Raw genomic sequence first — 12,111 nt, 5'->3', positions numbered from 1 at the left:
GCAATGATAAATAAAAGTCATCGAGATCATCGCCGAGATCGTGACGTGCAACTGAGAATTTCGAGAACAACATCATATGTATGCGATGAGACGGTTTCAAAGATTAAAAGTGAAACGACCGCGCGCGCGCGAATCGTCTGTGTCCGACATCGCTGAGAGCTCAAAGAGCATCGACAGGGTGAAAAAAAAGAAAGATAGGCTTCGCGTATGGGTATCGTTCGTACGTCCCGATACGATTCGTCACGCGTCATTTAATCGTGTCGCATCGAAGTGCGTATGTCACAACTGCGAAATATTAACGCGACACCTCAACGCTTGTTGTCGACGTAACAAACTTTGAATAACAAGCCAATGAATCGTTATCTTCTGCCAGTCAATGAATACAAGAATATTTTTAAGCTGGTAAAAAAACCTTATCACGTCCTCTAGAGAGAAGAATCTTTGACGAGTACGAAGACACATTGACGTCATCAAAATCGGTCTGAGATTTACAAAAACTTTAAAAGCTCACGTCTTTCACGCGGAGTTTTTCGATATCGCGGAAAATTTTTACTTGGCGAACAAGAGCGACTCAAGATCGCGACGAAAACTGTATCTTATATTTTATTTTTTTATAAACATAACGCACAACGCGTGTTCTCGCAAAACGGTGACGCGTGTCTGTCTCGATACATGTGTAGTATCGCATTATACCGCACTGCAGCCTTGAACCGCAAAAGAATTTCTTTTAACCGGTTCGAAGTACAAATGATAATTTCGACAGTATTGTCGGATCTCCTTCTCGCCGTATCAACTATAACAGATTGAAGATTCAACGCGCATTTTCTTGTGAGAAAACATATCCGGGCAATTATGTGGTACGCGTGAAGAACGTGAGTTTATGATCTCTGTTTTTATTTTTCGATTTTCTTATTGATTTTTGTACAATCAAACAATAAAAACAAAGACTTTCGAAACCGGATGCAATCGGTATTGTGAAATTCTTCTACTCCTGTAACGATCCAGCGCATTAAAACACGTCACAAGATTAAATTTCCTTCCGCGCATGTGCGATCATATGGCGAGTGTGCGGTGGTGGGACGTCAGCACGAGATGAGAAGCAAACTTCACTGAAAGAAAAACTTCTTTCACTTTCGCTTGAGTGAAATGCGAACCGTAATATGTGAATCGTTTCAATTATTTTTTCATTTGCGAACGACCTGAAGAGAGAGAGAGAGAGAGAGAGAGAGAGAGAGAGAGAGAGAGAGAAAGAGGTGAACTGATTAACCAAGTAAATTTCTTTCTTTATATTGCACAATAAAATAGATGACAAAAGAGAGAATCTTCTTTATATTAAAACGATGTAAAAAGATAAAAGAAAAAAAAGATTATAATGTTCTAAACGTAACTTATGTACATTATAATGTAATTCATAATTATGTAAATGATATATATTTATATGAATTATGAGATTTATATGAATATGTATGTATAAAAAACTACGATCATATGTATATATATGTATATATTATTTATGTATCATATATTGTTTATTCAAAAAACTATGATTATTATAGCGCAAATGTCAAATAAAAGCGTATGTGCCGAAAAATCACAATCATACACGGTGCAGCAGTCTCTTTCGAACATTCACAAAATGGCTACACCACAACGAAGTGTCTCTCCTCTTCTCTCCCTTGAATCCTGATTAAATTCGACTACATTTTTAAGAGAAAAGTCTCTCCAAGCATAAAGCGCGCAATCGAAGAAATTTAAAGATTTTACAAACAATCCGATGCTTCGCTTGATTTAAAAGTACATGTGGCACTCAAGATCCACCCACACATATTGAAACCTGACAATCGACGGTGTTCGATAAATCCGAAAAATCGTGACGCGATTCGATGTTAATTATTGCAAATTGAGAAGCAAGAATCGAGTAACGAGTTCTCGTAAGAAATCTCGCAAGCTCGCGTTTGTTACAATCGCGCTGTCTGTGATTTGGATGCGCAGGCCATGTCAGCGCAGTAATATCTCCGTGACAAGCGAAACACGTTGTCGTTGACGAACCGCCGGATATTACCACAGCGCAACCGCCACGTAGAATTGCGCATGCAATTTACAAATTCTAATAAAACAAATATGATAAGTAAGCGGGCGGGCGGGCGGGTGGACAGGCGGACGAGCGGTCGCTCGCTCGATCGCGCACGCCTTTTGCCTTCGTCTCGCGACTCTCGACTCGGCTCGATTCGACTCGGCTCGGCTGGTCTCGCGCCGTGTTACCTTGTCTCGTTTCGCCGAACCACAAGATGTCGGAAACCACGTTGCCACCGAATAAAAGGCGATTTTTGGCGATCGTATGGTACATATACCAAAGTGTACCAAACTATAGTTCGAGTGTCTTCAAATTATAGTTTGGTATACTTTGGTATATGCACCATACGATCGCCAAAAATCGTCTAAAATATCGACCATTTCCCACCACATTGAGAAGAATCCTACGCTCGTGCAAATGAAATATCGAAAAAGAGAGCAAAAAAATTACCAAGTTTTGCACACACACATATCTCAGATCAAATTGCTCCGTGCTGGGTTCTGAGATCGTTTCGAATATTTTTCATCGTCTCGTGTGTAATTTCCAGATTCTCGCACCACCAAAAAAAACCCGAAATTTCTGTTGCTCCGGAATCACAAGAGCGGAAGGAAGTTCGAAACAAAGGAAAAAAAAGGAATAACGATGCGTGTATAGGGCGCTCGTCGCACAACTTAAAAAAAAACACAAAAAATATGTATATACATATGTACAAAATACACAGATTGTTAACACAGTATATTATAATGCAGTGTAATAAGCGTAATTCGGTCACGTGAGCGAAATGTGAAGATTGAGATGCAAGTTAATGCGGGAATGCGGGAGAACTGTTGGTAGTGGAGGCGTTGAACAATCTTTGGAGTTGAGTGAAAGGTAAAAAAAAGAAAAAAAAAGAGAGAGAAAAAATAACGCAACGAAAAAACGAAGAAAAACAGATTAAAAAGAAAAGGGACAGAAATTGGGAGAAGAGAGCGGAATATAAAATGCGGCCGTTTGGAGCAGCACGTGCTGCTTTACTGAGGACTGTCGACGACGAAGGAGACCCGCCGCAACTTCTTCCTCCCCTTTTTCCCGCGCTCCGAATTAACCTTATCCAGCTTCCTTCATCCCCGCTCTGCTTGTCGACCATTTTCGCACAATCGTGCGTCACCGTCTCCGGCTTGGCATGGCGCTGCGCATATAACCCGCCCTGCCTCGCCTCGCCTCGCCATGGCCTCGCTAAATTCTTACTGCACGTTTCGATCACAGGTAAGGCAGAAAGTAGACAAACGAGTCGCAAATCTCGTCCGTAACGGTCAGAGGGTAGGTACTTGAGTATGAATATGCGCGAAATACTATTTACGTACAATTTCTACGAGTAAAAAAAGATAAAAAATAAAAGAAAATAGGGGGTGTATAAAACTTTCTGATACAGCAAAAATGGAAAGATATATAGAGATTTAGGTCGGTCCGAACGGAAAAGTCACGTACACACAACTTTATGCAAAAATTTGCATTAGTTATTAATTACATAACTAATACGAATCAATATGAGACGAAACAAACTCGATCCCGCAGACGCGGGATAAAACCATGTGATTTTCAGAAAATCAATAAATCAGTCAGCTGATAGCGAGAAGCCACACATCGCTCGCTGCGTTTAACTCACTGATTCATATTAATTAATATCTCGTCAACTATCGCAGGATAGTGTACATGACCGTTTTGCTTCAGACTGACTCAATCTGCTTTCCCGATTACGTCAAATAATTTTCAGACATCTTATGTACATGAGAAAAAAAAACAAAATGTTCCGTTAATCAGTTTAACATCCTGAACAAAATAAATAAATACGTTAACACATATTAAAAACTCGTTAAATAAATTAAGACAAGTTGTCACACATCAACCTCGTCAGCGACCTCGGATTACTTTTTTACTGCTCTTCAATTAGTCGCGTCAAAAAATATATACGATTCTACGATTTATTTTTTATTTTTTTTTTTTTGTAGAACTTGTGGCACGGATCAACAAATGACCTTGAGTTCTCGAGTTCTTTGTCGGAGAAACAGGAAAGCAATTATTCGAGTAATTTGTATAGGTGAGCTTCTATCGAAGAAAGAAGCAAACTACTGAAAGACGACCACGTGTCTGACGCGATAAGGAAACTGCGAGAAAAGCGGAGAAAAAAGGTGTTTGCGACCCGACACTTACTTCCTTTTGGAGGTCTCTCATCAAAATGTGTGCTTACATATTCATTCATGAATAATGAACGTTTTGCGTTTGATGTGCCATTCGCTTTTAAATACTGTGTATTGCCGCGCTCGTACAAAGAAAACCTATATCCTAGCATATAAAATCAATCAGCCAAAAACCGACTGAAAACTGATACGCAGTCTTTTCATGGTTCAGATAAATGATCTTTTTTTTTTGTGGTTCAAATAAATATTATGCAATTCTGTACGTGTGATACGTATGGAAAAATCGAGAGAAAAATAAATACTGCATTTTTTTTTTTTTACCTTTCTTTTTCATGTTCCGCGAGCTTCAACTTGAAATTTCTTAACGGTTTGCAACTGGAGTAAAAGCACCAGTAATTGTGCTGGCTCTATTTTCTCTAACAACACACAACACTACTTACGGACAAGAAGACGAACAATGACATCACGACACATTTCCCAATTTTAAAACATCGCGTAAAATATAAAACTGCGATTAATATTCAACGAGTTTCGCGATAATTACAGATAGTAGACGTTTGTTCGCAGTGTTTGACGCAGTTAATCAACGTAGGAGCGGAGAGACCGGCGATCGAGTTCGATTCGAACGCTTTCGAGACGGAACATTTAAAACGGCGAGCCAATGGCGTTCACAACACCACGTTACGCTTTTGTCGAGCAACGGTCACAAATTCAAAAAATTACGAACACTCGCAATCACGCAATTCAAGTTTAACTCGCGTTGAAAGTTAATTTGAAACTTGCGTTCGTCAGTTACGCATAAATTTACGACGCACAAGCAAACGCACGCGGCACCGCTCGATGAAAGACCGACGGACTCGCGTCCGTAACCTCCTTCGTTGGATTTGGACACCTCGTGGGTTTTAGGTTAGGTTAGGTCGACGATGTGAAAGAGGAAAAAGTGCCCTCTCCAGAAAAATCCTGGAGATTCTCAACGCGCCGACGCAAAGGTGTGTCGGCGACACGTGTTTCCACGAAAAAACTCTCCATGAAACCGAAGCAAAGTGCGTTGATACTTTCCGATATCGTAATTTTTTTTCTGTTGCATAAATATTACAGGATGAATATTGATGCGAACCAATCGCGAACGGACTCGCGACAAGTCGAATTTGTCAAATGTACGGAAATTTATGTAATTTGCGAGTAACATTGCAAAAGATAAAAAAACAAAAATCTGGACAATAAAATATTAACGGCGAGAATCGTCGGACGGACTGAGCCTCGAGTAAACGATGTATCTGAAAATTGCGCTTATCTGAGGAACTTTTTGCGCGATATCGTGAGCGCGCACAAAGTGTAAAGTTCAGACGAATGAAAGTAGGGACGAGTGCAAATACGTTTACTTGTGATCGATACTACCGCCGATAGATAAACGTCTCGAGTAAATTTCCATTTGTGAATAAAGAAGGAAAGAGAGAGGATATTTGACGCGGTTACCTTGAGTAAAACTCGTTCAAGGCGTTGTCACAGGTGTAACACACACGAGTGTAATTGCGCAAATAATTTTCAATTCACACTTCACTTCTTTTTTTATCCCTCGCTCTCACTTTTCTTTCGGATTACCAACAATATGCGTATTTTCCTAATCAACATTGCTCCATGTGTGTGTGCGCATATTACACACAACGATATAAAAATATAAAAGTAAAATTGTTTACGCAAATACATTAGTGGACAAATCTTGAAGTTTTAAATTAAAAAAATGTAGCGATGCAAGTTCTCTGTATGTTTAAAAGTGACATGTGTTATGTAGATATGAGCAAAAAAAAAGAAATATTAAGATATACAGTCGAGCAATTGAAATAATTCTCTCTCGACGTTGCACAATAGCAATAGAGTAAAAAAAAGTGATTGATCAGAAATAGCAAGTATCGTGTACTCACCCTCAGATGGTTTTTGCTGAATGTCTGAATTTCTGGGAAGCGCTTCCCCTTCCGTTTTATCGCTGGTCGCGTCGCCGTTCGTCTTCTGATGATGATCAGGAGTCGGAGTAGCGCCTCTAGAACCGAGACTCTTCTCACGTGTTTTACGTTGTTCCTTCGAGTCCTTACTCGAAGGCGGTTCGGTTACATTTTGTTTTCTCCTCGGCGGTGAACTCGACGTCTTGGCTGCCAAGTTGGGAAACGGTTCCTTCGTAGGAACGGGATGAGAAACTGTTGAAGAAGTAACGGACGGTTTCGGAGTCTCCTGAGGAAGACTAGTCCAGTACATCGCGACCGGCGGCGTTTGTAAAACGGCCGAAGTGTTGTTTACACTTTTAGCTTCAGGTACAGGTCCGTTTCCGGTTCCACTTACAACGGCAACAGTCTCGGGTTCTGCTGCAGCATTCACCGTAGATGCAACTGACGTTGATTCGGTAATAGTAGTAGTGGTGGTGGTGGTGGTGGTAGTGGTAGACGAAACGGTGAACTGCACGGAAACATTATCTTTATTTGCAACGGATACCACCGACGGTACGACGACAGGCGACGATTCCTCAATCGTCACGTTTTTTGCTTCACTTCTGGGTTGGAACTCCTTCGCTGGGAGTTGCAACGCCTTCGACTCGGCTTTAGTCGCGCCCGAGTCGATTTGAGACATACTATTAGTATCTAACAATTGATTATTTATCGTAGATACAATACTGCCAGCGCCAGCGCCAGCTATATTTTTTTGCGTATTTAGCATGGGCGGACTGGCATTACATTGATTAACAGAAGTGTTTTGTAACGCCTGTGCACTGGGCGCTGTTTCATTTGCGCTTGTATCAGATTCCTCAGTCGCGGCTTTCGCGACACGAGCCGCGAAATCAGCTATTACTTCCGCACCATTATTCTGTAACAATCACCAAATCTGCGTGATAGACGATGCCACGTGCCATTCGTTCATGCATTATGCTTGACAACTAAAAACTGGCTCCAAACTCAAATCATAGGGCGAGAGAAATCAAAACAAAAGCGCTTAGACGAAATAAACGTTCAAGACTTTACACATCTGTCAACCCCCTACAGCCATAAAATCCTCTCCAATGTGTGTTGATATCAAATAACAAATCAGAGAGGGAAAAAATCGTTTCATCGATATTTTATCGCGCTCGTTACATCAAATTTAAAATACCGTTGATAAACAAAAACCTTTTTTTACTTGTCTACACGCACGCAATAACAACTCATCTCTCTTCGTTTTCCTCGTTTGACTCAGATTTTCCAAGAGATTACTTCGTTAGAGGACATGGCTTGGGCGGGGTATACAGATACTAAATACGAACAATCGACTGTGAGAGTTAAGTTTGTTTTTCGATATAAAAAATATTTTTGTGCATTTTGTGGTAAAAGAGTTTCTTTTTCTTTCATTTTATTTATAGATCACATTACAAGATTAAAGTGCTGAACTCTCCTAGTCAATTGCCGTTGCGTGTCATTATTGCTAACTCACCTGAGACTGTGGTGTTTGACGATTACTAGATTCACCACTCTGAACACTCTCATAAATTTCATCACTAATATTCTTTCCAGTTAGAGGATCTACGATATCCATAATCGCATTTTGACCTCGTTTTCTGGATCTTATATTTGATGCACTACTATTATGTGAATAGACATCTTGAAAAAAAAGAAGAACATTTTTAATTTATACATTCTGCCATCAATCGAAAAATATGTATATGTTATATATCTTTAAAGCACTGCTCGAAATAATTTGCAATTGGGCGATATTATTGTGACCAGCGTTGACAACAATTCGTGTCTTTATGATGCTTGCCACTTGTCGCTCGTACTGGCCGGCCGCTCCTGATAGTTTTTTTTTTTTTTTTAATATACGAGCGATAAACGGTTCATATCACCAAGACCTAAGCGACGAAAAAAACATTGTCGATATTAGAAGAAAAATCGACACAATTGCAGATAATTCAGGGTATTGCTTTAAAGAAATCGTGTTAATTTATTCCAAATGAAAAAAAAAACACGAGTAATAGAACGATTTAATAAAGATGATTTGTACAACATACCATTTATATACAACATACCAGTTTGTGACAATGGAATGCCCATTGGTGGAAGGGGCTGGGCCGCTGGTTGCGTCTGTTGCAGTGCACCCTGTGGTACAACTGGAGCACCTTGAGTACCTGCTAGCGGTCCTGCTACATGTTGCGTTCCACCGCTAACGGCACTTGTATTACCCCTCGTAAGACTCATCGAGTTGGCAAAATAATCTAAAACCAAGTCAATTTCAAGATTATCATCGGGTTGATTTGACATCCAGAATGTCGCGAAACTCGAATAGAACTTACAGTTGTGAGATGGAGCTGGGGCATGACTGTAACTACTAAACATACTAGGCATTATCTGTGTTGGATACTGGAAAAACGACTGGTTCTGATGAGGCTGATGTCGGGGCCCAGAATACTGAAACAATGTAACAAACTTTCCTTAACATCGTTGCATTTAACTCACAATTCATTGTTAAAAATGAATTATATAGCGAAAAGCCTCTGGTATAAAATAAACACATAAATATCAACGTGTCTTTGTCTAGTACCTGAATCGGTATCTGGTGGTTATAAATATTCTGTTGGTGGGAATGGAGTCCGTGTATTGATTGATTTTGCCCCAGGAACATCGCACTTTGTACAGGCAAAGCAGGATGCGAGTATATCGCTGACGGTTGTCCTCCGCCACCAGCTACTCCAGCCATCCCGACCACCGGTGTGCCGCTAGCCTGACCTCTATGGGTAATATTTCGTGGCTGTTGAGGTCTAGGACCTGCTTGGTAATAGCCCTGCGAAGATAAAACAAAATCTTTAGTCGTTTATTCTCAACAAACACTGGATTATTCTTACAATATAGCTTACGTACTTGAGAGGCCGGCCTGTTTTGTGCAGGCACGTAAACCTGCTGCAGAGATGGCGGTTGGGTCGGTAAATGTCCTTGTTTACCCATATCTTGAGATGGCGGCACTACAGGTGGTGTAGTGGTTGGAGTAGGTTGGCCTTGATTTTGCACTCCCGGAGTAGATGCTTGATTTGGTTGGCCAGGACCTCCTGGCGGTATACCCGCCGCCGACTGTCCTAAAGTCTGTATACCGCCAAGCGGTGGCGGCCCTCTACCCGTTGGTACTCCTACATTCCCACTGCCACCCACCTGACCACCCGGTTGGGCACTGTAACTTCCATGGAAATCAGACCCTGAAAGCAAATTTTATTATTTTTACAATTTTATTATCAATGTTGTGTCACACATTTAACTTTTATAGCACAGTAAGCAGTGAGTTTCTGTTACACCACACCTCTTGTGATGTTACATCATAGTGGTTCAAACAAGTGACAAATTATATTATCGCAAAAAATTTATAAAAAAAAAAACAACATATTCCTTTTCAATTTCTTTGTATTTATTTTCTTCATTTTCGCCATCTTTTACAAAAACAAGTTATTTACAAACGAGTTGCAATTATCGTGAAACAGAAAGCTATTATTATAAACGCGAACAACAATGAAAATCACAAACAAAAATGAAAATCCATACGAATAATATTGAAAATAATAAAGAAAGAGAGAAAGAGAGCAGAAAAAAATGTGTAATAAATTTTTATTTATTCAAAACTCTCTTGGAGAGAGATTTGACGCGCAAAAAAAAAAGCAAATTAACAAAAGCATTTGAGTTATTTATGAACTAACAAAGAGCACGGCATTGCGCGTTGGCAGAAGACGACGTCACGAGCTTACGCAGCAAAGATTAATAGGTGCGGACTCTTGAAAAGCCTATCGTATCTCGATAACGTTTTCTCACGTACACGACATACATATTTTTACACCCCGTCCCTGTTCTCTTCCTGTTCTAATCAATTAGATGTTCGCGCAAAACCGAAATGCGTATGACACAATGTGCGCAATTGACGTCATATTTTTTTTTTTTTTTTTTACATGAAAAAGCACGCGTCAACAACGTATTAGAGACAGACTCGTTTTTATACGCGAGATTATAATTCTTTGCTTCGTCGAAAGTCTCTCTTTCTCAATCTGTCACGCGATTTGTGCGCGTAACGCAAAATCCTCCGCTCGTTCGACGGACGATCCTCCTCGTCAACGTTTTCCTTTCGTCAATTTTTTGTCTTAAACCAACACACAATTGAGGAAGAAGAAGTGAACAAGCCGATACGGACTCAAGATACGCGTCTTAAAGTTCGAAGAAAAATATACCGATTGTCGAGTCGTCACCGCTCGGATCTCTCTTACCGCTAGTAAAATGAATGCGCAAAGACGTTTCTTCTTTGCGAGCTTGACGCACGTTCTCAACGATCTCTCACCGGGAAACGATTACGAGGAGCTGCAAGATTCGAACGTGAACGAATGCACCGAACCGATCTCGCGGACGGCCATCTTTGTACATGTGGGCAGGGGCCACGGGGAAACGGTGTCGCCCTCTCTAGTGCCGCGCCAGAATCGATTGCTGACTGGACTCGCTACTAAAGTGTGCGTGTATGTGTGTGTATTGTTGAGACGTAATGTATTTTTTTGTCTGTAATGATTGTAAATAAATAAATTTTGAGACGACACTCCCAACAAATTCACAACTCTCTGACTTCCGCTGCGAACGCATTCAACCACGCTAACATCCTTCATTCGCTAACTTTCGCTTACACGTAATCCAAATGGCATTGATGCAATCGTTTTACATGTTTCGCAAATATATATCTCTGTCTTATTAAAAATAAATAAATATTTCGGACAGAGTTTCATCACGTTTAATTTAATTGGTCGATTAAGTCTCTTTGAAATTTGACCGATACGCGTTATGATACGTATCATAATGGGAAAAACAACCTGATGTCGGAAATGGACGACGAAACTGATCGAAACTTTCTATAAGCCAGGCTTGTACAAAACTCGCCTTCGGGACAATTTCGACTAAATGTTCGCACAAACAACGACACAAAAAACTCGCGTCAAGCTTGTTCTTTTGTTTTTGTACATTATTCCTGACAAAGTTACGCGTTCAAATACTATTGTAAAAAAGCATTTCATTGTAACGTGGAACTTTGTAGAGCACCTCAACACGTCATTTCCGTCGGAGCGGTTAACACGATACAGCTTTCTCGCGCGCGTTTTCCTCTTTTCTTACCTCCTTAGGTTAATTAATAATTCTTCCTCTTTCTTTCTCTCGCTCGCTCGCTCGCTCGCTCGCTCTTCCACGGTGCACCGTTCGCTCGGTTCTAAATCGACTCGGACATTTAATGAGCGCGCTTACACGCGTCGAGTGCGGCAGACGGATATAAAGCACTGCGCGGGTACGACTCGAACAGTGGAAACGAGACGCCGGATTAGGTTAGGGTAGGTAGGGTCGGTTTAGCTTAGGTTATGTTAACCTCGCGAGCGAAGCCACGTGGCCAGCCAGCCGCTGCGCTGCATCGGTATTGTATCAGTTGGGGAAAACGAGATTGTGTCCGCGGAAACCTAACCATTCGTCGCGACACATTCCGTCAGGAATATATCGGTCTCCCTCTCCTCTCTACTTTTTCACGTCATTAACGCTCTCGCGGCACGAGTTGTACCGCTGATTCTCGCTAATACGTAAGCGTTGATAAACGCGGGCGACGTTGGGTATCTCGCACGATAAACGAGCGATCTTGTAAAAACCGGAAGCTCCCGGGACACACGAAGACTGATTCGTCAAGGACGGATCAGTGTTGCATCATCACTTGTCTCTGCGAGAAATCCGAGATTTATCGCTCGGAGTATAAAATTATTTACACATAAATTTTTGTCAAATCTTTTGATCGCGCCGCGATCATTTCTGTAATTAAACAAACTTTTTTCCTACGAAAATTTCAGAGATGAACTCG

The 12,111-nt window shown here is 40.9% G+C and overlaps 1 protein-coding gene across 5 annotated transcripts in view; it reads right to left on the bottom strand.

The window, feature by feature from the left end:
- Positions 1-12,111, bottom strand: part of LOC109854054 (eukaryotic translation initiation factor 4 gamma 1-like) — a 39,072-nt gene that overhangs the window by 8,091 nt on the left and 18,870 nt on the right. For 3 of the 5 annotated variants that reach the window (XM_020426762.1, XM_020426763.1, XM_020426758.1), the window contains exons 2-6: positions 9,126-9,454; positions 8,809-9,048; positions 8,297-8,675; positions 7,705-7,871; positions 6,174-7,104 (exon numbers count right to left, since the gene is read on the bottom strand). In XM_020426762.1, coding sequence (XP_020282351.1) covers positions 6,174-7,104; positions 7,705-7,871; positions 8,297-8,675; positions 8,809-9,048; positions 9,126-9,454 — 2,046 coding nt within the window. Of the gene's footprint in view, positions 1-6,173; positions 7,105-7,704; positions 7,872-8,278; positions 8,676-8,808; positions 9,049-9,125; positions 9,455-12,111 lie in introns of all 5 variants that reach the window. The other 2 variants (XM_020426760.1, XM_020426761.1) reach the window with 2 other exon arrangements.

Source organism: Pseudomyrmex gracilis, unplaced genomic scaffold, assembly GCF_002006095.1.
Source record: "Pseudomyrmex gracilis isolate BER0280 unplaced genomic scaffold, ASM200609v1 scaffold_58, whole genome shotgun sequence".
NCBI classification, from domain to species: Eukaryota; Metazoa; Arthropoda; class Insecta; order Hymenoptera; family Formicidae; genus Pseudomyrmex; species Pseudomyrmex gracilis.
This window is presented reverse-complemented; position numbering and strand designations above follow the sequence as displayed.